Source organism: Mirounga angustirostris, unplaced genomic scaffold (genome assembly GCF_029215605.1).
Source record: "Mirounga angustirostris isolate CCGP_5_RB_7025 unplaced genomic scaffold, mMirAng1.0.hap1 SCAF_1, whole genome shotgun sequence".
Taxonomy (NCBI): Eukaryota; Metazoa; Chordata; class Mammalia; order Carnivora; family Phocidae; genus Mirounga; species Mirounga angustirostris.
Genome location: NW_026991709.1, coordinates 214,734,628 through 214,759,075, shown reverse-complemented (window position 1 = coordinate 214,759,075; position 24,448 = coordinate 214,734,628). Strand labels below are relative to the sequence as shown.

General features: G+C 63.1%; 1 protein-coding gene across 13 annotated transcripts; it reads right to left on the bottom strand.

The window, feature by feature from the left end:
• Positions 1 to 63: 63 nt before the first annotated feature.
• REXO1 (RNA exonuclease 1 homolog) lies at positions 64 to 24,448 on the bottom strand. 13 transcript variants are annotated; one of them, XM_064574139.1, is made up of 19 exons: positions 24,140 to 24,445; positions 22,055 to 22,162; positions 21,724 to 21,824; positions 21,324 to 21,378; positions 8,783 to 10,515; positions 7,887 to 7,991; positions 6,839 to 7,049; positions 4,634 to 4,797; positions 4,185 to 4,316; positions 3,946 to 4,069; positions 3,131 to 3,244; positions 2,828 to 2,965; positions 2,583 to 2,696; positions 2,339 to 2,412; positions 2,049 to 2,159; positions 1,550 to 1,665; positions 1,315 to 1,453; positions 1,055 to 1,175; positions 64 to 974 (listed from the first exon to the last, which is right to left on the bottom strand). In XM_064574139.1, exons 1-19 carry the CDS (start codon positions 24,300 to 24,302, stop codon positions 886 to 888), a joined length of 3,912 nt encoding a protein of 1,303 aa, XP_064430209.1. In that variant the 5' UTR covers positions 24,303 to 24,445; the 3' UTR covers positions 64 to 885. The 13 variants fall into 13 exon arrangements, 10 of the variants coding, with proteins under 10 accessions (XP_064430209.1, XP_064430194.1, XP_064430190.1 ...); XM_064574124.1 differs by having other exon boundaries at positions 1,055 to 1,189; positions 21,738 to 22,162; positions 24,140 to 24,446; XM_064574120.1 differs by having other exon boundaries at positions 21,738 to 22,162; positions 24,140 to 24,446.

The window sequence follows — 24,448 nt, the reverse complement described above, 5'->3', positions numbered from 1 at the left end:
GGGCACAGGTGCTGACCGTGGGGCTCACCTGGCACCAAGAACACCACCAGACGCCACGCAAGCTAAAATCCATACAAACATTTATTCCGTCCCTGCCTCGGGTTGGGGGAGAGGGGCTCAGGGCCCTGGGGAGGCTGCAGGCCTTTACACACAGCCCCTGGGGAGGGTGGGGCTCTGGCAGGAAGACAGGGTCCAGAGGCTGATGGGCCCTGGAGGGGTCCGGAAGGCGAGGCCCTGGGGGGGGCAGGGGGGCTGGCTTGGTTCCCAGAGGTCACGGAGTCCAGGTGGGTTTGGGGAGGCCAGTTCCCACCCATCTGGCCCAGGCCAGGCTGGACTCTCGGTCCTGGTGGCTGCCAAGGGGACAGCTTGTCGGCTCCCGGCCCCCCAACTTCTCCCCCTCCCCCGCCCCCAACAGGGAAGGCAGCACCAGGGTCTTGCTTCTCCGGGCGGGAAAAGACAACTGTGCGAGTCGTCAGGTTTAAATTACAAATAATAAAAATAACAATACAAAATAAAAAAAACCCCTGTCTCAAACACACCCACGAAAAGCCTGCCCGGCAGGAGGAGGGGCAGGAGGTCTGGCTGCCAGGGACGCAGCAGGGCCCACGGGGGGGCCGGGGGGGGGTCTGTCCCGGCCTCCACCGGGAGTCAGCAGCGGTCTCCAGAGGACAGAAGGCGGGGGCGGCGCAAGGGGCCGGGTGGGGGGCAGGGCTCCAGGTGGTCTCGGCGTGGGGCTCTCGTGCCGCCGGCTCGTCCCGCTCTCTCTGTTTCCATGTCTTGGCGACGTGGACAGGGTTAGCTCTCGAGATTTATTGCACTGTTTTGGAAGAGGCCTGGGGTAGAGGCCGGGCCGGGGCTGCGGGGAAGGCGGGCAGGCGGCAGCGGTCACCGCTTGGTCTTGGCGTCTTCTCGGATCTTCCAGATCACCAGGTGCATACAGGCGCTGGCGTCCTCGCTGGAGCTGTGCCCGTCCACTGCACAGCGGGAGGGGAGTGCGTCAGGGTGGGCGCGCCCCCCAGGCCCGGCCCCGCCGCCCCGCCGCCCGCCGGCTCACCATTGTCCTGGATGATCTGTCTGAGGTAGTCAGCCATGAGGTTCCGCAGGGAGCGCTTGTAGGGGAGGCCCAGGCGGTGCGGGAAGAGCACGGACGTGTCCACCACGGTGCTGTGGATGACCTGTGGGCGGGCGGCTGGGCAGAGACCACAGGGGCCCAGGTGCCCGGGGTCGGACCACCCAACTCCTGCCCCTCCCCCCACCCAGCTGAGGGCCCCGGGCCCAGGACCCCCAGCAGGCGGAGCCCGGGGCGGGCGGTACCTTCAAGGCCAGCAGGTCGCTCTCCAGGCTGTGTCCGATGAGGACGGTGTCGGCGCTGAACATGCTCAGCAGGACGGCCTGGACGTCCCGGAGCGAGATGCTCGTGTTGGCGAGGTCAGCCTCGGTCACCCCTGAAAACCTGCGGTGGGCAGAGTCGGGGCCTGAGGGTAGCTAGAGAGGGGTCTGGGGTTCCCGAGCCCGGAGCCGGGCGGGGAGCGGGGGGTCGGGGCCACACCTGGTGTTGTAGTCAACGATCTCGTTGTCTGGCTTGACGAAGGTGTCGTAAACCACCTGCATGTCCGTGTCCACCACCGTGACGCGCGTCAGCTCCAGGCCATATGTGGTGTAGGACTGTGCGGCCGGGAGGGCTCATGTGACAACGCGCCCGCCCCACCCCGAGCTCCGGGGGAGCTCCCAGGGGCTCCTCTGGGAGCCGGAGCAGGCGTGAACCCGGGGTGCCCTCGCTAAGCCCCAGCAGCCCCCCGGTGCGCACGCCAGTCCCGAGTAAACGCAGCCGTGTCGTCAGCGCGCCTGGGGCGAGCCGAGGGCCGAAGCCAGAGCTTCGCTTGGCGGTGGCGGAAAAGCCCGCTCTCACAGCCCGAGCCAGAGAGAGGCCGGCACCCGCCGCTGCCCGCGGCTCTTCCCCTCACCTGCTCTATCCTGAGACCCACGCTGGCTCCAAGCTGCAGGTGTGGGTGCCCGGCCGCCACGAGCACGTGCGGCACGCAACTCACCATTTCACAGTCGAGGGCGAAGATCCCTGGGTGAGCGTCTTCCGCAAGTTCTTTATCGAAAGTCTTCACAAAGCCTTCGAGGTTTTCCTTCCGGCCGTCCTGCACGTGTTGCTGCAGGCAAGACAGGAAGGCCGGTGAGCCCGGCGTGGGTCTCAGGAAAGCCCCCTTTTCCAAGGCCGCCACCAGAGGCACACGGATGAAAGGACAGGGAAGGGGGGTCAGGGCTCTGGCCTAGCCGCGCCTCCTCTCTGGCCAGGCGGGGAAGCGCCGAGCAGGGCCCAGAGACCTACCTTGGCGACCTGGCAGCCAGTGGAGCCGATGGCGGCCGAGCAGCACGTGTACTGAGTCTCCCAGCCGCCAGCCACTGGAAGGGAGGTGGCGGTCAGGGCCGGGGGCCCCCAGGCGACCCGCCCCAGGCCTCGCACGCACAACGCTGGCACCCGACGGCCCGGGCAGAGGCTTCCCAGCAGAGGAGGGCGGGCCCCGTGAGGCGGGCGCTTCCAGCCTCCCTCCTTGGGGGCGCGGGGGGCTCACCCCGGTTCCGGCGGAGCCGCCCCCAGTGGTAGCAGCACTCCTCCTCCCGCACGCAGCGGCCCGACGGGGACACGAGGTACTCGGCGCCACAGCGGCAGCAGATTCTGCAGGACGCTGTGAGGCAGCGGACAGCCAAGGCATCAGGCCCCGAGCCCCCTGCGTCTGTCTCTTGCTCACTTCGCACCCCCCCACCCAGACGGCCCTCCGCGAGCGCCCCCCAAGCATGGGTGCTCAAGCCCACTCACCGTCCTTGGGCTTCTTCTCCTCAGCCGTGAAGATGACGGCGCCCCCCGGCCGCTCGGGGTGCGGGAAGGGGTAGCCATTCTCTTTGAGCTGGTCCTCGGTGAGCAAGTACTCCTTGAGGCGGCCATACAGGGCGACCCCTGGGGACAACCGGGACAGGCGGTCATCCCACAGCAAGGCCGGGGAGGGCCGAGCAGGCGAGCAGGGGGGGCAGGCCTGGCGGGGGTGGGGTGGGAATGCTGCCACAGGAGCCACCGCTGAGCCCCCGAGTGGCCCGGCTGGACCGCTCGAGGGACCGGGCTCACCTTTCAGATCCTCCACCCGGGGGCTGCTCGGGCGGCTGAGCGAGAAGCTGGTCTTGGTGGCCAACTTGCCTCCCAGCACCATCTCATGGGACACAACCCTCCGGCCGCCGGTTTCTGGAAGTGGGGGGAGGGTACAGTACGCTCAGACTCCCAGGTGCACCCCTGCCCTCCGTGGTGGCCTGTCCCCTGGCCGGCTCCTCAGCACCCAGTCAGGAGAGGCCTGACCGCCTGTGACCTGGGGGCAGCCACCCTGCCCCCACCTTAACTCTTCCGGAAGCAGCTGCAGGTGGTGGTCCTAAGGGACGGGGACGACCTAAGGGCCTTCGGGGGCTCCGTGGACGCTGCCCGCAGGAGCTGTGGGGGCGGAGGCGGGAGCAGGAGACTGCGGAGGTGTGCGCACTGACGGATTAATGTGCATTCGGGGGCAGGAAAGAAACGTCCTCCCGGAGCTGAGCGTGCGGAGCAGGCCCGGGGAGCTTCGCCTCTGACGAGGCCGTCCCATGAGCAGGGCCCCGCAGCTCGAGAGAGCCAGCCAGCTAAGGAGGGCGGTTACTAGCGAGAAGAGGCGGTGGTGAGGCCGTGGGGCCGGCATCATCGTCCGCAGACACCTGCCGACCAGCCGCCGGCCCCACCACAGCGTTTCCCGCGGCCTTCTGTCCGACAGTCCCCATGCTCCGAGCGGCAAAGAGCCAGCCGGCCAGGGCCCCACGCCCCCGCTCCCTCGCCTGGGGAGCCCGGGGTCCTGCGCTCAAGGCACAAAGCTGACTCTTCCAGACGTGAACTCCCCGGCCACCCCCTCCCCCCGCCCAATTTACTGTTGAGACCGGGCGTGGAGCTGGGGACCAGGCCCCGCAGCTTCTTGAGAGTGTTCACGGCGACATTCAAGTAGATGTTCTTGCTGGGGCTGCGGTCGTAGGCCACCTTCTCCTCGTTCAGCGCCTGGGGACAGACGTGCTGCTCAGGCCTGGGGTCCTGGGCTTGGGGCCCAGGAGCAGCCCCTCAGCCTAGGACCCGGACAGCCTGCGGTCAGCGGCCACCTGCCAGGGTCACACACCTTCTCTATGGCTTCCTGGTTTGAAGAGCAGAACTTGAGACACTCCTCAATGAACAGGTTCAGATATCGCTGGCGGATGACCGTGGGGACTTTGCCCCCAAACTCTTTGGGGATAACGGGCTTCTTTAAACTCTAGGGAAGACAGACCCATTGGAGGTGGCACGTCCCAGCCTGGGCCTCTGACGCCATTTCTCAAACCCACAGGGCATCACACACACAGTGGACCCTGCTGGGAACTCTGGGCTCCGGTGACCAGGAGGGTGGCCGCTGGCTCATCAGCACCAACAGACCACCCTAGCAGTGTGGACAGAGGAAAAACTGAGGGCAGGTGGAGAGGAGGAAGGCACCTGTGCCCCCCCGCTCAATGTCTCTGAACCGCAGCTGCCCCGAGCGATGGGGGAGCTGAGGGAGTGGGCAGGGGAGGCTCCTGTGGGGAGCAGGACATTCACCTGTAAAGATGGGCTGTGGGCAACGCGCTTGGGGGTGACGGTGGTGGTGGTCTTGGACGCCATGCCCGACAACGTACGCGCCTTCAGGGGCTGGCTGCCCGGCTCGGGGCCATTGGGAGGCTGGCTGCTGCTGGCGGCGAGGGCCCTCTTGGCACCTGTGGGGGCTGGCGGGGCACAGGGTCCGTGAGTGCGGGAGCAGAGCACGCCCATCACCGAGGTGCAGAGCACCAAGCAGCCGCGGTCATTCAGCGCCAGCAGGACGTGCATCTCGGAGCACCGGGGGAAGGGCCGGGCTGTGGGACACGGGCTGCGGAATGGCATTAGGTTCTATCTGCTTTCGGGCAAGTCCATCGAGAAGGGGGAAACACAAACGGGCTTTGGAGGCCGGCTCAGGCAACGTCGCCGCCGGGGTGGTCCGGCGAGTGGCAGGGCACGTGGGGAGGCTTTGCCACATGTTCCGGCCCCCGACTCCGAGGCATTGACGTACGAGGGAGGAAAGGCCCTGGCTCCTGGGCTGAGGACCAGAGGGTACAGGACGTCCCCGGCCCGGTCACTGTGACCAGCCGGCCTGCCCGCCGCGGCCTGTGTTCTGCCTCTCCCTTTGATGAGGTCACAAACCAAACAGTCTCCCGCCCCCCCCCACCCCCCAGGGAGGAGGGCACCCGCCTGTGGGGCCGTTTCCGAGGGCTCCAGGCAGGCAGCGGGGGCTAGGGGAGGCGGGCTGGGTGAGCACGTGCGCGGGGCCTCAGACCAGCCCTGCTCCCGGGCCCGGCCGTGACAAGAGAACGGGAGCAGATGAGGAGAGCAGAGGGCCCGGGTCCCCGGCCTCCTGGGAAGGACGCTGGCACCACGAGCTGGCTGTGGCCCATCGGACACCAGGGCCAGCCTCTGCTGATGGGGCAGAAAACGTGCGCTTCTCAGGGATGGAAAGACAGCTCTTAGGTTCGTTTAGACAGACTTCTCAGGCAGCACCTGGGCACACGTGGAAAGGAAAGCCAGCCCGGAGCATCGGACGGGACTCCTGAGACCTCAGGTGGGTCCCACGGCCGCTCAGGGAGGTGGCCCCAGTGCCTACAAATGCCGGACTCCCCGCGGGCTGACGCCACCCCCAGCGTGTATGGTGAGGGCCGTGTGCCAGGACCGACCCGTGCGACTCGGCCACGGGCAGAAGCTGTGGGTTTGTGAGAGAGCCACGTCCCGGGCCCCACGCGGTTCAGGGTCCTCGCCCTTCCCGCTGCTCAAGAACCTCAGCCAACACCCCTCACCATCGGGTTCTAACCGGGGGGTTCCAGGGTGGGGAAGGATCAGAATGAAACAGCTTATGCTGAAGAAGGTTTCCGGCACCAGGGAAAAGCAGCGGTGGCTACGGGCGCCTGCATTTGCAGGACTACCTCATGGGGCTGCCCCTCAGGCCCCGGTTAATCAAGGGGGTATTGGAATAGCAGCAAGGGAGTCCCCTGGGAGCTGGTCAGAGGGCAGGGGCCTCCCCCAGAGAGGCTGACTGCATCTGAACAAGCCCTCCTGAGCCCCCCCTCCCATTTCCTCTGCTCCAGACACTGCTGACCCAGAGACACCCACCGAGTGTCCTGCCTGTCGGACCCCAGAAGCGTGACCTGGCTTCCGCAGTGTGGAGCGTGCCCCTCAGAGCAGGAGGAGGGGGCAAGACTGCCCCGAGCCCCCGAGGTCAGCTGAGCGCCTCCAGCCACACCTGGGCAGGAGCCAGGGGCCCCACCCCACACACAACCCTGCAGCCAGCTCCTTGTTCCTGGCATCGCTGTCTAGGGCCTGGTGCCCACACTCAGACCGGCCCCCACCGGGCCACCCGCCTCCAATACCCCAGGAGCCCGGGGGAGGCAAGGACACAAAGACCAGGGGCAGGGACAGAGGGAGAGTCACAGGGAGACCTCTGGGTCAGGGCCTCAGAGGGAGGCTCTGGGTCTGATAGACAAGAGATAGGAGAAGACACCCCTCCGCCTCTCCACAGCCAGGAGCCCAGTACCAGCACCAAAGCCAGGAAAGGCCCAGAGCCGCTGGGCACTGCACCAGGCCCGCCTGCTACCGGTCGGAGAGACCCTGATCCCCATCTCACAGACAAGCATGCTGAGGCCCCGGCTGGGCCCTGTCCAAGGCCACCATCGCTGGCAGAAGTGGAGCCTGGCCCTGGGCCCCTCCTATCACGCCCGACCCCTGTGCCCTGGGACTTACCGGCAGCCAGACGGGGGTTGGGAACGTGGGCGATCCTCCTCCTCTCGCCAGGGGCTGAGATATGGATGGAAGAGGGCTTCTCAGCCAGCTGCTGGGTAGCCTGGAGCCAGGTAGCAGAGTCCCTCTGGGCCTGCTGGGCCCGCCGATAGCATACCTCCTGGGCGGTGAGAGGCCGGGCCGGGGGAGCTGGGCTTCTCCTCACAGGCTCTGCCTGGGTGATGACAAATTCCAGGGTGTGGCTGTAGGTTGGGGGCACCCAGAGCAGGCCACGTGGGGCAAAAAACTGACAGTACAGCCATGGGCAGGAAGGCCAGGGCTCCAGGGCCTGGGCACGTCCAGCTGCCCTGGGGCCTTCTGAGCTCTTGGATACCCAGGCGGGAACCAAGGAGCTCAACATGTTGGGCCTCAAGCTCATGTTGCCTCACCGTCCCGGAGCGGAGCACCTCCGTGGCCCTGCTCTCTCGGCTTCTGCCTTCAGAAGGCCCAGGCCGTGCCTTTGGCCCTGATAAGAGGCACACCCACTACGTGGGTGGGAATCCCTGGGCCCCCTGATTGGATTAGCACACCAATCCAATCCCGCTTGATTCAATCCTCTCTAGCCTCCAGCTTCACCAGGGGAGAGCTCCAGTGACTGAATCAACCAGAGCTCCCAGGTGCTTGGCCGGGAGCCCCACCCTCTGCCCCGATCTTCTCCTACGCTGGCTGCCTCAGCCACCAACCACTTTCCCCGTCTTCACGGTGGAAACCAGCTCGGAAGGGCTGGGCCACCTCTCTGGGGTCACACAGCACATCTCCCAGCCAGCGCCAGACTGCGCTGTGTGACCCTGCTGGAGGACGGCCGCTCTGGAGCCGCCCCTCACGTCGCCCTTCCTGCGCTGTGCCCGACTCCCCCCAGAACGGAGCACAGCCTGAAGACCGGAGGCGGGCTCCAGGCACTTCTGTGCCAGGACACAGGAACTCGTCGGCCGGGGAACACGGGGATCTGGTTTCGCAGACAGGGGCCTCTCTCCTACCAGCTTCTACCCAGGACCCAGAAGCAGACTCTTACCTCCTTGCCTTGCTTGGAGAGATGAGAAATTCTCCTCTTCTGCCCAGGGAACAGAGTGGTCAAACCCGAATGCCCCTTGTCTTCGATTTTCTCTTCCTTGGGGGGCTGAAACACACATCCGTCCCTCAGCGAGGCTCCCTCTCTCGGGCCTCACCTCCCACACCAATGCAGCGGGCTCCCAGACCTGAGACAGGGTGAGGTGGGAAGGCAGAGACGCACTCGAGGGAGGGGCTCCCAGGTCTTGAGACACGATGTGGGGCCCTCACCTCCAACCCCCGCCCACTCACAGGTGAGGAAACAGGCTCCCCAGCACATCTCCTGCAGACACACCCCAGCCCCAAGTGCGACAGGGGCCTGAGCCAAAGTGGCCTCCCGCCCAGACCACTGCCTCCTGGCCCCCTCCCTCGCCCGCTCACGCGGGGCGGCTCAGAAACACAGGAACCAGGTGGAGAAATCTGACCCGCACCACCTGCAAGGTCTGCGAACAGAGCAGGGCAGTAAAGGACAGGGCAGCCCGGGAGGGACCTTGCGGCCCTCCCAGAAGCGGCAGTTTTCTGAGCTTTGTGGAAAAGCAAGCTCCCTCTGGTGGCCGACTTGAGAACACTGGCTGGCCGACCCAGAAAGGCTGGGGTAGCCCGGGTTTGGGGGGGGACGGAGGAGAGAGGGAGGAGACAGGGGGCGGAGGGAGAGGTGGGCAATGCACTGCACAACTCTGCCTGGTCTCTGTGGATCTCAGGACACCGCCCGGGAGCCTGCCGGGTGGGCCTTAAGCCTCCTCTTTGTGGACAAGGCAAGCTGGGGGGCGGGGGGGTCCGCAGGCAGCCCCCAAGGGCTCCTGACCGAGGAAGGACGGGAGCACCCCCGCTGCAGCCACAGGCCCTGTGGAGGCGGCTCACCTGCCGGGCCAGCCGGCCCCTGTCCTCCGTCTTCACGCTGGTGGACTCGTTGAAGATGCGCAGACACTCCTCCATGGGGTCGGAGTCAAAGTCGACCTCCTTCTCCAGAGCGGCGTAGTCCACGCTCCCGCCCACCCCGGAGGAGGAAGAGGAAGAGGAGGAAGAGGAGCATGAGGAGGGGGAGGGGGAGGCGGGGGCAGGCCGGGCAGGCGGGGGGGCCTTGAGGCGCTTGCGCGGCCCCTGAGCCGCTGAGTAGCCCAGGCTGCTGTCCGAGTCCGAGTCGGAGTCCGAGGTGGAGCTGAGGTGGGGCGGGGCGGCGGGGGGCGCCGCGGGCCCCGGGCCTTCATCCTCGCTCTCGTCCCCGAAGAGGTCTGCGTGGCTCAGGGCCCGCTTCTGCAGCTTGGGGGCGTCCCGGGAGGGACCCTCGTCCAGCGAGCGGGCCTTCCGCTCGGCCAGTTTCCCCGACGCGGTCTTCCCGCCGGGCCTGTTTGGCAGCTGGTGGACACCCCCGCGGTCGGGCCGGCTTTTCCCTGAGCTGGCCACCGGGGTGGCCGAAGATGGCTTTTTCTTGGTCCCTTCGGGCTGCTCGGCCCTCTGCCGGGGGCTGCCAGCCTGTGGGCCCCTCCTGTCTGCACAGGGCTTCCCGGCTGGCCTCCCACGCTCTCCGTCTTTGCCCCTGTCCTTCTTCCGGACGCCGTCCTTGTGGCCGGGGGCAGGCAGTGCCCCACTTTTCTTCTTCTTGGGTCTTCCCTGCTTGGAGTCACCGGGCTCCCGGGAGGCCCTGGCCGGGGAGCTGGGCTTGGCCACGAGTGTCCCCCCGGGACCCTTGGGGGACTGCCCAAGGTCCTCCACGTCATACTGCACTGCCATCTCCTTGGTCTCCCGCAGGCCGCCCTCCTCAGCGTCCTGGCTCTCCCTGGAGCCTGGCTGCCCGGGGGCCTTGCTCTCGGGGCCCGCCTGGGATCTCGGAGGGCTGGTGGTGACGGGCACGTCAGGCGGAGCTGCGGCGGCATCATCATCCGAGTCTGAGAACCTGGCGTCGCAGCCAGCAAAGGGGTCGCAGGGCTTCTTGAGGGCGGGCGTGTAGGGTTCACTACCCCGGGAGCCCCTGGGCCTCTTGGGGGCCCTGTCGTCCTTGGAACTGGCCCTGCTGAGCAGCCGGGCGGAGAAGTTGGACAGTGGGTCGTACTCCAGGTCCGTGGACGGCTTGGAGTCGTCCAACACGTACTTGCTGCTGGGGACGGGGCGGCCGTATCGCTGGGGCTGGCTCACAGCCTTGGGGACGTACTCCAGGGTGCTGCCACCCCCTCCGCCATGGCCCTGCGCCCGATCCAGAGAGGCCAGCGAGTACTTGCTGCCTGCCTCGGCGGCGGCGGCCAGAGGAGTGGGCTGGTAGCTGGCATCAGGGCTTAGGAGGCCAGGGCGGCCACCAGGGTTGTAATCGAAGGACAGTGGAAAGGCGTCCTCGTCCAGGCCAGCGGCAGGGCAAGCGGCAGGGCCTCGGGGCGCCACGGCGGGGGCCTCGGCGGAGCTGTGCTCTCGGGCCGTCTCCAGGAGCTCCTGGTACCGCCGCTGCTCGAGCTCCACCTCCGAGCGCACGGCCTCAATGGCCTGATTGACCAGCTCCAGCTCCAGGATGTCCGAGCGGGGCTCATCCCCTCTGACCAGGGCTCCATTCTCCCTCTGCACAGGCGGCTTGGGCAGCTCAGGGTTGTACGGATCATAACCAAGCCCTGAAACGGGAAGTGGGAGAAAAGAGCAGTGAGTGGGCCCATTTAGGCACAGGCGGACGAGCCAGCACTGGCCACTGCCTCAGTCTGGGCCTCACCCCCAAGGCCAGCAGGGGAAGAGGCGTCGGACCAGCAGAGAACCAGAACCAACTGGGGGCCGGGCCTCCGGCAAAGCCCCAGGGACGATCTGCCAGCAGGTCGAGGTTTCCGGCGCGTGCCCCACTCCCCATGCAGGACCTATCCTGCATCGACTGACAGGCGCAGTGAGGAAGCAGAACCGGGCCCCCAAGGCACGGCCACTTGGTCCCCAGACCTCCCAGCACGGGTCGTCCAACCGGCACAACGGAGCGGATGGAGACTTGACAGCCTGGACAAGTGCAGCCCGGGAGCGAGGGCGAGAATGGGAGTCCGTGGGCCCAGCCCACAGCGAAGCCACAGCAGGCTACTTCCTGTAGGCCGGAGCTGGGACGGTGTGCACGGAGGGCCTGCCAGCCGGGCAGGGCACAGACGCGGCCCTGGGCGGGGCAGGAATGTGCAGGGCTCCCCAGGGTCAGGGCCTGGGTAAGCGGGGAGCAGAGGGCCACCCCTGAGGTGTCCCCTGTAGGACTCCCTACAGTGAAGTCCACGGGGCTGTGCACATGCCGGAACACGGACGCCCACCGCTAGGTAGCCCCACAATGCTCTCAAGGAACAGGTGAGGCAGAAGGCTCCCCACGCCACGGTCCCACGGTATAAAAAAGGAGAAGTATTGGGCACCTGGGTGGCTCAGTTGGTTAAGTGACTGCCTTTGGCTCGGGTCATGATCCTGGAGTCCCGGGATCGAGTCCCGCATTGGGCTCCCTGCTCAGCAGGGAGTCTGCTTCTCCCTCTGACCCTCCCCCCTCTCGTGCTCTCTGTATCTCATTCTCTCTTGCAAATAAATAAAATTTAAAAAAAATAAAAATAAAAAATTAAAAAAATTAAAAAAAAAGGAGAAGTATTGTATGTTCAAATCTCATTCTAACACCAAATGGGGTGGACAGCAAAGCCTACGTCCTCTTAATGTTGTTGTTGTTTAAAAGTTTATTATTGTTTTCTTAGTAACCTCTACACCAGACACGGAGCTTGAACTCACGACTCTGAGATCAGGAGGCGCACGCTCTTCCTATGGAGCCGGCCTGCTGTCCTGACCTTGTAATGTTTACGTTGACCTGAAGAGTCCCCACCTCCACCAGATCATGATCCCACCAGCGGCTGTGGGATAGATAATTCCGGTTAGGTACCGCGTTCCAGGGCCTGTGCTCTGAGCCCCGCACAACCAAAGAAACCACTGTCTGCACAAAACTCCTAGGAGACTCTCACGTACAGACAGAAGGACAGAAGCTAAATAAAACATGAACAAACAAAGCCCAATGTTCCAAGAAAGGAATAACATACCATATGCAAATATACTACGTTCAAATATTCCAGAATTTAAAGACCTCATCATGAGAAATCCTGTCTGAAATTTTATTTTAAAGACTTTATTTATCTGAGAGAGAGTGAAAGCACAAGCGAGGTGATGGGCAGAGGAAGGAGCAGGCTTCCCACCGAGCAGGGAGCCCGACATGGGACTCGATCCCTAGACTCCAGGATCATGACCTGAGCTGAAGGCAGACGCTTAACCAACCAAGCTACCCAGGCACTCTCCTATCTGAAATTTTAAAATCTGTTTAAAAAAAAAAAAAAACCTAATGTATAAACTTTTTTTTTTTTTTCACAATTTCATTTATTTGACAGCATGAGCACGCGCACAAGCAGGGGGAGCGGCAGAAGGAGGAGGAGGCAGAGGAAGGAGGCAGACGGAGAGGGAGAAGCAGACTCCCCGCTGAGCCGGGAGCCCGATGCACGACTTGATCCCAGGACCCTGGGATCATTACCTGAGCCGAAGGAAGATGCTGACTGAGCCACCCAGGCGCCCACGTATGAACTTTTCAAATCACTAAGTTGTATGCCTGAAACTAATATAACATTGTGTGTCAACTATATTCAAATAACAATTCTTTAGAAGTCCTATCAGAGATGATTCTAGAGAGTCCTGAAAGAGAACCTGGCTAGATCTCCTGCCCTGCAGTTGGCAGAGTAACAGCTGCGTCTCCCCTGGAACCTCCAGAAGGAGCCAGCCCTGCCCACACCCAGCGTTAGCCCAGGGGGACATATTCTGTGGACCTCTGTCCTCCAGAACTGTCAGATGAGGAGACTGTTGTCTTAAGGCACCCAGGCTGCGGTGACGCGTTTCTGTAGCCCCAGGACACTCCCAGCAACATTGCGGAGCGAGAGCACAGGGTAAAGAAAATCGTGGCTGGCCACCAGCCTTCAGGACAGGAGGCTTTGCAGGGCCTGGTGGTTGGGCCTCTGCCTGGGGCCCGAGGGAAGGAAGGGATCATTGTGGGTGTGTTGTCTGGCATTTAACCTGGAATCTAGGTTTTGATTGTATTTAGAAGAAGTGATGCTTCAGACCACCAAGGAGCGCCAGGACTGTGGGTCCGAGCCAGGGAGGCAAAGTCCAACACCCACCACCACCGAGCTGGGGCCCTGGGGGGGGGCGGTCAGTTCGTGCCCCCTCTCACAGCTGAAAACTCCCGGATATGGGGTGGGGAGCCCGGGGACAGAACGCACATCCACCCCTGGTCAGAGGTGGAGGGCCACCCTCCCTGCCCACCCTGACCCACAACCAGTCCGAAGGCACCAATGGGAGACCCCCTCCAGCTCAACTCCGCCTGAGTAAACAGAGAGGAGCCAATGCCTCAGAAGTCCTGGCTGCCAGGAGAGAGAGGCCCAGACAGGCCACAAGCTGGGGGGGGCACTTACCAGGCATGTCCACTGAGGGGCTTGACTGGCTGATCTCAAGGGGACATCCAGCCCAGCCCCCCTCATGGGAATACCCCTCCCCCAGAGGCTGGTTGGGGATGAACAGATGGGGATCTTTCCCTACCCCTCACCAGGGAGAAGGGCTACTAACAATATGCACATCTGGGGGCACCTGGGTGGCTCAGTCAGTTAAGCATCTGCCTTCAGCTCAGGTCATGATCTTAGGGTCCTGGGATCGAGCCCCGCATCGGGCTCCCTGCTCAGCGGGGAGTCTGCTTCTCCCTCTGCCTCTCTGCCCCTCCCCCCTGCTCATGCTGGTGCGCGCGCTCTAATAATAAATAAGTACGTACATACATATGTATAAACATACATACGTACAACAATGTGCACACCAGCCAGGAAGGAGCCCCTCAGCCCTGCTTCAAAGTAATGAGGTCAGAGTTTGGACCTCAGGCCACCTCACGTTTTGAAAGGGAGGGTTTTCCCCAAAGTCAATCTGTGCTTAGGTGGAGACCCCAAGGGAGGGAGAGAGGAGGGCCTGCAGAGGCCCGAAGGCTGCCTTGTTAACTCGGGGGGAGTGGGAGGATCTGAGGCAGAGGCGCGAGGAGGAAGGCTGTCTTTTTCCCACCCCAGGGCCTGTAGCGGCATCCTAAGGGCAGCCCCACCGCTCCACCCCCACTAGCCTCAAGTAGCCTGGCCTCTCAGATGGGAAGGGGTCCCAGCAGCTCAGACCCTGAAGGGGCTGCAGCTCCTGGCTGAGCCCAGTCCAAGCACCCGGCCCCTTGATATGAGCATCCCCGAAGCTCTGCCCACGTGGAGCGTTTTCAGCCCCCGCTGGAGGCTGCCTCCCCAGCCACAAAGCCGAAGAAACCGCCCTCAGTGGGCCTAAGAAGGTCAAGGCCAACCCCTGCCCCTGAGGCCTCAGGTCCCCCATGGTACCATGCGACACGGTCAGCAGCCTGAGGGGCTCCAGACAGGTCTGGAAGCTTCCAGCATAGCTGCCAGGAACTCTGTTACAACCTTGTGGCTTAAAAGTGAGCACACAGGGCCCAGAGTTTGGTCCCTGCAGACAGAGGCCCGCTGAGCCCCAGCCAAGGTTACCTGAGGCTTCTAGGGGGGACCTTCCTGGCACCTAGCCCCTGCCCTACCCTGCTTCGGAGGGCCAGGACCTCACTGGGCCTATTGGAACTGAGAAGCTCCCCAAGAAAATGTTTTACAAGTGGCAGGGTGCCCCAGGGACGCTGCCCACCGGCCCGTGGGAGCACATCAGAAGGCTCTGGGTAGGTGGCACCCAGAGAGCTCAGGAAGGACCATGGGGCACCCTGGAAGGCACCTTCTAATTATCAAGGAATTCCATTTGGATGGAAGCCAAGGGGCAGTTCCCTCGGGGGTTTGCACCTGGTAAGCACGCATTCGGTAAACAAGACTAATTAGGCTGTTTTTTGGAAAAGGAAAACGTCACCAAATACCCCTTCCCATACCCACACCCTACCGCCAGCCCACCTAGGCCCAGCCTTCCCCTCAGGCGTTTGAGCCTTGGTTCTGTGCCCACGAAGGCCGCACACCCACCAGGACCTGCCCTGCTGAAGGAGAGAGCTGCCCTCCCCTGGCTCTGGCGTCCTGCCACTCTTTCTGATGGCCCACTTCTGGGACAGGCTTCCAGCACGGTGGATACCAGGTCTGCTTCCCCGACCCCACAAGGAAAGGCCGAACCCCCACTGTGCGGGGCCATGGGTCCCTGAGTGCAAAAACCCATCCGGAGCCGGGGAAGGGTCACTGTGGAGACCACAAGGGGCTGAGTGGGCCACAGACAGGGCGGCGCTGCTTCCTGAGTCCTGGGCAGCCGCCTCCAATCCCTCCCAACCTCCCCTCTGCCGGGAAACACCCTATCCTGGGCCCCATCTGTGCCTCTGTGCCCCTGCTCCCACCGCACCCCGGCTCCAGAAAATGCCACGCACCCTCCCACAAAGGCATGTGGAATTAACAAGACAGCCAAGCACGGAGGCCCCACTGGGGAGGTCCTCCAGCCCCACCATGAACCCCAGGAGGCACTCAGGCCTTCCCTCACAATCGTCCTGCCCCGAGTCTGCCCATTCCACAGATAAGGAGGCCGAGCCCTGGCCGGCCAGGCTGCTCCCTAAGCTTCACGCAGCCGGTGAGAGGGCTGACCGCAGGGCCTGGGTCCCCCCTGACCCGGAAAGGAGTCCTGGCGCTGCTGACCGACCTCCTCTGCCAAGGCGCTGGCTGTCGCCCCCGCCCTCCTCCTGCGCTGCCCAAGGTCCGAGGACGATAAGCACAGCTGCACAGTGGTCCCACCGTGGCTTCGGCTCTGGTAAGACCTCAGCAGAATTCTCCTCCAACCCCATGGGCAGCCAGGGCCTCCTGACCCTGCGTGGGGGCAGCAGGACAAGGCGGGGAGACAGCCCCACAGCCCTGGAGAGAAGCAGGACAGCAGGGCTGGTCAGCGGAGGGACTAAACCCACCTGGGCTCCGGGAGCTGCGTACGGCGCAGAGGCTGTGCAAGGAGAAGGGGAGAATGCCCCGGGGTACGATCACGGTGGTAGAAAGCACACCAGCTCTCCACCAGCCCTGGCTTGGCTGAAATGCGGGGCAGAGCCAACTGGGGCTCAGAAGGTCTGAGCACCCACCCCTCCCTTTCGGCTCTTCTGGCCACCCCCCAACGGGGGGGCACAACAGCCCCCCAGGTCCCCAGAAGGGCTGGCCATCACTACTCCCCTGCAGGCCCAGAGTCTCTATTCCTACCCCCAGGGTAGGATGCCCTCACGCCCCACTCAGGGACATCCAAATGCCCACTGGATGGGGCAGGAGCCTGAAGCCCAGGGTGAAAGTACCTGGCCATTCACTTGTTCTGGAGCAGAGGGGAGAGTCCTGGGGCTGCCTGGGGCACCCCAGACACCTAGGAAGAGAAGAGCAACAGCCGATAGGAGCAGGTGCTCAAGAGTGCATGGGGGGGGGGGACACCTGCTATGTGCCTGATGAGGAAGGAGGCTGGGCTGTGCCGGGGGGGGGGGGAGCAGGGCCTGGGGTCCAGGTCCACCTCCACCCCCAGGGCAGACTGATGCTGCTGGACAGCTCCACACACTGGCTCAAAGCTCCGAGCCCTGGACAGCCCCTCGCTGCCCTCTCCCCTCAGCTCTAAAGCCCCCACCCCAGAAGCAAGTGCAAGGGCTCCAGGGGAGAGGAAAGAAAAGAGGGCCCTAGCCAGCCCTGGGACCACCACCTAACTGGGCTCTCTCTGGGCATCACTGGCCACACCGCTACTGAGCTGCCCCACCCGAGGCCTGGTCCCAGGAGGACCGGGACGAGTCAGCCCAACGCTGAGCCTGCTGGCCCTCGTAAAGATGAGGAGAACTCAGCTATGCCGCAAAACTACTTCCTGGAGGGAAGCTCCAGAACAAGATAAAAACACAAAGAGCACTCAGAAATACAGAGAAGAGCAGCGGAGGGATCAGGCTGGGGTCAGGCTGCAGTGGGCCTCCCCTGGGGCAGCTGGAGGGGTCTGCTTTCTGCTGCCCTCATCACCCGTCAGGGGCACCACATCGCTTTCATAGTCTCAACACAGAAAATTTCAAGAGTTCTCTCACTCTGGCCCTGGTACACTTCCAACTCCCCAAACACGGTGACCAGTGGGTATCCTGGAGGTCACCTTCCTCCAGAACGGAGGTTCCTAGGAGGTCCTCTGGGCGGCCGGAGGCCTAGGAACACCGAAGCATCCTCAGAGTAAAGCGGGGGGTGGGGAGAAGGAAAGCCACACCTCTCACGGCCATTTCTGGACCGTGGAGCCAAGATGGGGGAGCCAGCTGTGACCCCCAAGAAAGAGCCCACATAACAAGGTCACACGTGAGCATCAGTGGCTTTTATTACTTGACCCCAAAGGTAGATGCTGCGGAGGCGTGACGAGGGCAGGCTTTCCAGGTGGGCCAGCCCCCACCCCTCTTCATACTTGAGACCAGCTTCCTGCCCAGAGCCTGATGGCCTCTGTCTCAGCGACTCCTCCAGGCAGCCCTCCAAGATCCTCCCTGCAGAACCAGTTGCACTGAGCTGCTCGGACAGGCCTATTCTCTTCCCTAGATACCCAGCAAAATGCTGCGGCATGGGTGCATGGGGAGGAGGGGGCCCCCGGGCTTTCAGGTCCGTCTCCTGGAATAGTACCCACATTCCTGCCCTTTGAGGGCTCTCCAGGCCACTTTACTGGAGAAGGGGACACAGATCTCTCAGGACAAACAACTGTGATGTGTGCCCATCAACTGGGAGGGGACAGATCTGGCCTCTAGGACACACAGGGACAAGCATGACCAGGATGCGCCTGGAGTGCATGCAGTCCCAGTACCCCTCAGATGAGCCCTCCCTGTCACCTCCTGGGCCTTGCCCCTCCTGTCCCCTGCTGTCCAGCAGCTCAACATGCTGACCGCCTGGCTCCCCTCTACACCCCGGCCACAAGTGAGCTGGCCGGCACAAACGTCTGCAACGGTGCGTGGAGTGAGTGAATGAAAGAAATACTGGCCGAGGGCCACAGGCCCCCTGTGCCTCGAGCGCACCCACTCCCCCAGACACACACAGACAGCCCCCAGCAGCCACACAGGAAAGCCAACCGGCTCTGAGCACAGCCCTCCATCGCCGCGTCTGGGGTGGACTGGCCAGACTACAGGAGCCTCCAGAAGGACCATCACGAGTCAGCGTGACAACAGTGACCCCTGCTGGAGCCGCTGTGGGTGGCAGCGATGCTGGGGAGCAACCTCCCTTCCCCCCTACCCCCAGTCCCTCCAAACCACACAAGAGAACATTCCAGGCCTTCCACTGCCCTGTCTCCCAGCCCCAATCCTGGATTATCATCCCCCCACCCCTACCCCTGCTTCCAGCCACCAGGCAAACTTCTATTCATCCTTCAAAGCCCAGCTCAGGAACCACTCGCATGGGGACACTTGCCTGATGTCTCTGCAACCCCAGGGCCAACTGCTCTCTCTCCTGGACCCCAGCCCATTTCTGTGCTTGGGGACACCCATCCTCAGCTTCCAGAGCGCCTCCCCCACCCTGCGCCAGCCCACAGGTACATGCTGAATTCAGACACATCCAGAAGACACCAAGGCCCAGGGGTACCTGCGTGTAAACACGGGTCCAGGCCAAGACCACGGCTTGTGAAACAGCCAAGCCCCACCCTCAGAGCACCCAAGTCCTGGGCACCCTAAGCAGCTTCCCACCCTGTTTTCCATTAGCAAACGAAAGCCACGAGCGCGAGGGCAGTTCCCCCAGAGGTGCTCCTCGGCTTCCACTCCTGCCTGCCCCCACGCAGCCTGCCGTGGCCAGGCCCTCCGCATGGCCATTTCCAGAAGACCTCAATACTTAGGGGAAGCCGACAGACCAAAGGCCCTCAAATGACAAGCACGCATGCCTGCTTCCTCAAAAGGCACCGGCCAACCACGGCACAAACTCTGGAGGATGCAGCTTATCATGGAGGAGAAGAGCAGGCAGCCAGGAGACCCTTCCACAACCCCCTGCAATCCGCCCGGATGGTTCCCAGCTCCAGTGACCTGAGCGCCTCCTCCGGCTCTGTTCCTTCTTAGCATCCAGTTCTTGGTTGTGAATCAGATCACACCAACCGGCCTCCCCACCGCACAGGCATGCAGAGCTGAAAGAATCCTGCACGCCCACCTCGGCAGCACCAAGCATGGCTCTGTAAATGGGACCCTGAGTGCAGAGGGAGCGGGAGGGGACAATGAAGCAGGAAAGAATGTTCCCATGACGCTGTCCACTGAGGGCCCAAGTCATTACCCATTTCACAGAAGGGCTAACTGAGGCACAGGCGGTAATGCTGACCAGGTGGAGGCCAGGCCACCCCCCAGGATAGGCTCTCTGCACAACAGAAAGTGAAGCCAGAATGCCTTCATTTGGGGCTGCACTCCCCCTGCGAGGGCTGAAAGCCAGCCACGACGCTTGCACCTCTCCTCTGGAGCCCCTGGAGAACTCGGGTGGGGGCATGCTCAAGCACCACGCACAGGCCCCGAGCTCCCCTCAGCTGGCTTGGCTGTCCCCACCAACCCTGTCCAGGGGCTGGGCGCCGATCAGGTTCCCCAATCTCACTTGGCACCACGGACGTTCAGGGCTGGATGAATCTGTGTATGTAGGGGAACGGGCACTCTGGGCACTGTGGGGGGCTGAACAGCATCCCTGGCCCCCACCCACTAGGCACCAGGAGCACCCCTGAATTGACAACCACAAGCTTCCCCAGACACTGCTCAGCAACCCCTGGGGCAGGACCTCAGGGAGAGACCCACTGCTCTGCTAATGCGGAGCAAAAACACTTTCAGATACCCTCCGCAGCTATTCGTGTGTGGCTCAAGCCTAGATCAGGGCAAGAAGGCAGGATTTTTTAAGGGTCTCAGGTCATCCGGAGGGGCTGCCAGGTACAGGAAGCCGGGGGCACAGTCCCAGGATGGCCTCTCGCCTCAGAAAACAGAGTCCAACTTAATCAGTGCGGCGGGATCTTGACGACGTACAAAAGCCACAAAGCCTCTTCTGTGGGAGGCCGGGAGGGAGCCCAGCATGCAGGTAGATGCAGGACTCGGGGCAACTTCCAAAACACGTTTCCTCTGACTTTTCAGTATTGTCCAATGTTTTTGTTACTCTGAGTCGTGAAGAAAGGTGCTTTGAACAGAGGCAACATGTGGGCTTCACCAGCTGGGATCCTGCCCAAAACCACAACGGTGACGCAGCCTGGTGTAAGTGGTGAATTTGGTGCTTTGAAAACCCCAGCACCTCGCCTCTAATCCCATCCTGACAGAAAACCAAGAGCAACAAGACAATAGAACCACCACCAGCGGGGCTGAAGGCGTCTCCTCTGGGAGGCCTGCAAGGCTGGGTCTCTGGGGGCTGCGGCATCTTGGGAGGGGCAGGAGGGACGCTTAAAAAGAAAGTGGCCTCTGCAAGAAACAGCCTATGACCAAGAGACACCAGGCGATGTCTAGGGACATCTGTTGTCACAACCAGGGTAGGAGGTGTCACGACTGGGGGTGCTCCCGGCACGGAGCAGGTGGACGCGCTCAGTGCCTTACAGCGCCCACGATGCTCCCCACCCAGAGCATGACTGGCCCCAACGGGCCCCAATGTCCAGTTTCTACTATTCCTCCAACCAGCTTCAGAGCTCCCCCACCACCACCCCCCGCGCCGCCCAGACTAAGCAGGAGGCCCCAGCGGGCCAGACTGCAGGCCCCACTGCCCCCCAGCTAGCAAAGGCACTCCAGGCTCCTTGCATACCCTGGCCAGGCCTCCAGACACGAAAGGCAATGCTGCTTTCTGCTGACCTTTTCTCAGAATCCACTCTTTCTCAGTATCAGGGGAGAGAAATCTCCCCAGCATTCACTTCAATGAGAAAGTGCTGGATGCAGGAGACCACACTTCCATTCCATCTCGGAAAATACCATCACGGGATGGTGGGAAGTCGCCCCCAAATGAAACCCGATGGCACCCTGCCCAAAGAGGGAGCAGCTGAGAGGCAGCATGGCCACGGGCCTGCTCGGTACAGTCATCCCCCCGGGGGCTGCCTGTTCCTGCGGCTGTGGCCCTCCGGCTCCGAGGCAGCTCACAGGGGAAATAAATCGCACCGCCTGCGGGGAAGTGCTTATTTCTCTGCCTCCGTTCCCCGAGAGGCAGGGCTTGCTCTCCAGACCATAAAGGGCCCTCAAGGGCCTCATGGGAGGCCCAGGGGAGGGCTGCCCCCACCACACAGCCATGACCACTCCTCCCCTCCAGCCTGTCCTCAGGTCTCAGCGCTCAAGTCCTGCAATTCCGTCCTTCCCAGGTCTCTCTGTTCCCTGCCATCCCCAAGGCACAGCGCTGAGCCTGACACACAGTGGGTGCCCTGGTGTGCGGGGGGGACACACAGGTGCTGGGAAGCGGGCACTGGAGGACGGTGGGGAGTGCGGCAAGGGCCTGGCTGCCCAGACTCAATCCCATCCCCCACTTACCGGCTGTGCGCACACAGGAGAGTGGCTCCCCATCTCTGGGCCTCAGTTTGCTCATCTGTAAAATGGGGACAATCATCCCTACCATTGAGAGTCCTAGAGAGCCTGCCCGAGCATGTGCTGCCACAACTGGGCAATACCACACCCGAGTCTGGAAGTGGGAGTCCTAAAGCCCACATGGGCTGGGCGTGGGGCTGGATCTGCAGGGCTGGAAGCTACAGGATCCCCGGCCCAGCCCCCTCACGGGCCTCAGACTGCTGAAAGGCTCAGGTGCTCACTGGCCCAAGACCAGAGGTGCTGGGCCTCACAGGGACCCCACAGCCCACCTGCAGGAGGCTCCCACCCAGCACCTTGGCAACTTTGTTGCTTAAAAATGAGTCCAAGCAAACCTGGCCTAGCCCACCCTTGCCAGAGCACCTCTGCTTGGGCCGTGCACGTCTGGACTGCTGCAGCCTCTTCCAGCCGAAAGGAAACAGGGCTTGTCAAAATCTGGAGCAGAGGAAGCTGAAAGGGAGGGAAAGGACGAGGCACACACTCTCCCCTGGCCTCCTCAGAGGGCAGCAACCCCATAAGCATGACACAGAAAAGGAAACAGAGAGTCAGAGAGGCTCCACAGCAAGAAAGAGGCTGAGCTGGGATCTGACCCTGCCCCTCTGCAGGGGAAGCAGTGTTCCACCCCAAAGCAGGCCTCCCCCCTTCCTTTCCTTTCCTGCAAAAGGAAAATGCAGACCTACTGGGAAAAGGGGTAGGCAGTTGCATTTTTTCCACGGCAAGCAGGGCAGACAGAACTACATCACCAAACAGGTTCCCAAAAATGATCCTTTGGGAAACTAACTGGCCATCTGTGAGGCAGAAAGAAATGTAAAAAGTGACTTACCGAGGGAAGAACGCATGAGGCGAGAAATCAACACCCCAGAGTTCAGAAGGCTGAAAGGCAACATGTGGACTTGGGGCCAAGTCACAACGTCAGTGGCATAAGGGTGCGGTCCTGCCCTCCCTGTACTAACCGTGAGGAACCCAGAAATCGGGGCTCCTTGCAAAGCACTGCACACAGTACCGAGAGATAAATAAACGGAGTCAAGACGCTGCGCTTCAGCAGGAGAGCTGGGCGCCGACTCCCATGTGCCCCCCCCTCCGTGGCCCCCACTGGAGCTGGGAGGAGCATGACCTGAGGCTAAGGTACCAGCGGGCACACGTGTGTTTTCTCCTCCACAGCAGGTTCCTGGCGGCCACACCCGAAGCTCACGCAGCTCTCAACGCCCCGTGCCCAGCACAGGTGTGCAACCAGACAATGAATGCTTGCATCTGGCTGGCTGTAGACAGCTGCAGGTGCCAGAGAGGTAAGCAAATTCATGTGAGAAATTAGAAAACTCTACTGTTCTTTTCCTGACAAAATGGAAAAACAGGCCTATTATTTAACTCCAGCCAGCACACTCCTCTTTTGAAGGAGGTTCTGAAACGATCATTTTTTATGGGGAAAGACACAGAGGAAATTCGACACTGAGACCAAATGAGGAAGTCTGGGTCTGATGGAAAGGGGGAGCCAGTCCTGAAGGACGGAGGTCACCAGTGGGAGCCTGAGTTTCCCTCAGAAGGAATGACACCCCTGAGTCCTCCCTCCGAGCCTTTCCCTGTGACGTCCTTCTTTCCCCCGTTCTTAAAATCTCAGCTCCGGGCGCCTGGGTGGCTCAGACGGTTAAGCGTCTGCCTTCGGCTCAGGTCATGATCCCGGGGTCCTGGGATCGAGCCCCGCATCGGGCTCCCTGCTCAGCAGGAGGCCTGCTTCTCCCTCTCCCACTCCCCCTGCTTGTGTTCCTGCTCTTGCTATCTCTCGCTCTGTCAAATAAATGAATAAAATCTTTTAAAAAGGGGGGGTCACCTGGGTGGCTCAGCCGTTAAGCGTCTGCCTCCGGCTCAGGTCATGATCCCAGGGTCCTGGGATCCAGCCCCGCGTCGGGCTCCCTGCTCAGCAGGAGGCCTGCTTCTCCCTCCTCCACTCCCCCTGCTTGTGTTCCCTCTCTCGCTGTGTCTCTCTCTCAAATAAATAAAATCTTTAAAAAAAAAAAAAAAAGTCCTGGGACGCCTGGGTGGCTCAGATGGTTAAGCGTCTGCCTTCGGCTCAGGTCACGATCCCAGGGTCCTGGGATCGAGCCCCGCATCCGGCTCCCTGCTCCTTGGGAGCCTGCTTCGCCCTCTGCCTCTCTCTCTGGGTCTCTCATGAATAAATAAATAAAATCTTAAAAAAAAAACAAACCTCAGCTCCAATCCCACGCCTCCTACAAGAAGCCTGCCTGATTCCCCCCAGCTTCCGCCGAACTCCCCGTGACAAGGACAATCACCACGAGCACACGACGTGCGGCCCCCCGCTGAGCGGAGCTGCTCCCCTGGAAGCCTGGTCCCCCTCCCGGCCCAGGCACTCGGGTTGGGCTTCCTCCCGTCCAGCCGCGTCCGACACACGGGAGGTGCTCCTGACACCCTCCCGACTGCGCCCCTGCAGAGAGCAGGGGCCGCCTCCCGAGACGCGGCGGGGCAAGGAGCGCGCGCACCACCGGACCCGCCACAGGCACTGGGGCTGGCGGCGCGGCGGGAACGGCTCGCCGCAGCGCGGGGCTCGGGGCCTGCCGACCGGCGTCGGCGGCGCTCAGCCCTCGGCCGGCACGGCCCTCGGCGCTGGCAGCGCAGGCTCCCGGAACCGGAGGCCCGGCGGCCCCGGGCCCGGCTGGGGGGACGACACGCCGGTGGGCCGAGAACCGGGCGCCGGGGGAGCCCCGCGGGGGCGCCGGGCCGGGGCCGGGGCGCGGGCCCTGCTCGGGCCTTACCTGCTGCGGGGGCCGCCGCTCCGCCGCCGCCGCCGCCAGGGGCGCCGGGGCCCCGCGCCCCGCGGTGCCGGAAGTGGCAGTAGGGCCGCCGGCAGGGCCCCCCCGGCGCCCCCGCCCAGTAGGGGCAGTCGATGGCCCGGAAGAAGCCGGTGGAGCGTAGCATGGTCCGTCCCGAAGCGGGACCCCGGCCCGGAGCCGCCCGGGCCCCCGGGCCGCTCACTGGCGCCGCGGTCGCCGCCGCCCGCGCCGCACGGACCCCGCCGCCGCCATCTTGCCCCGAGGCCCCCGCAGGCCCCCGGGCGCCGCCGC

Excerpts from the sequence above, each read along its gene's own strand:
- REXO1 (XM_064574120.1), bottom strand. The coding sequence starts at position 24,302 with ATGCTACGCTCCACCGGCTTCTTCCGGGCCATCGACTGCCCCTACTGG. Across the intron at positions 2,966-3,130 it reads CCGGGTGGAGGATCTGAAAG|GGGTCGCCCTGTATGGCCGC; the intron begins GTGAGCCCGGTC and ends GGTTGTCCCCAG. Across the intron at positions 2,413-2,582 it reads GCGGCTCCGCCGGAACCGGG|TGGCTGGCGGCTGGGAGACT; the intron begins GTGAGCCCCCCG and ends CCTCCCTTCCAG.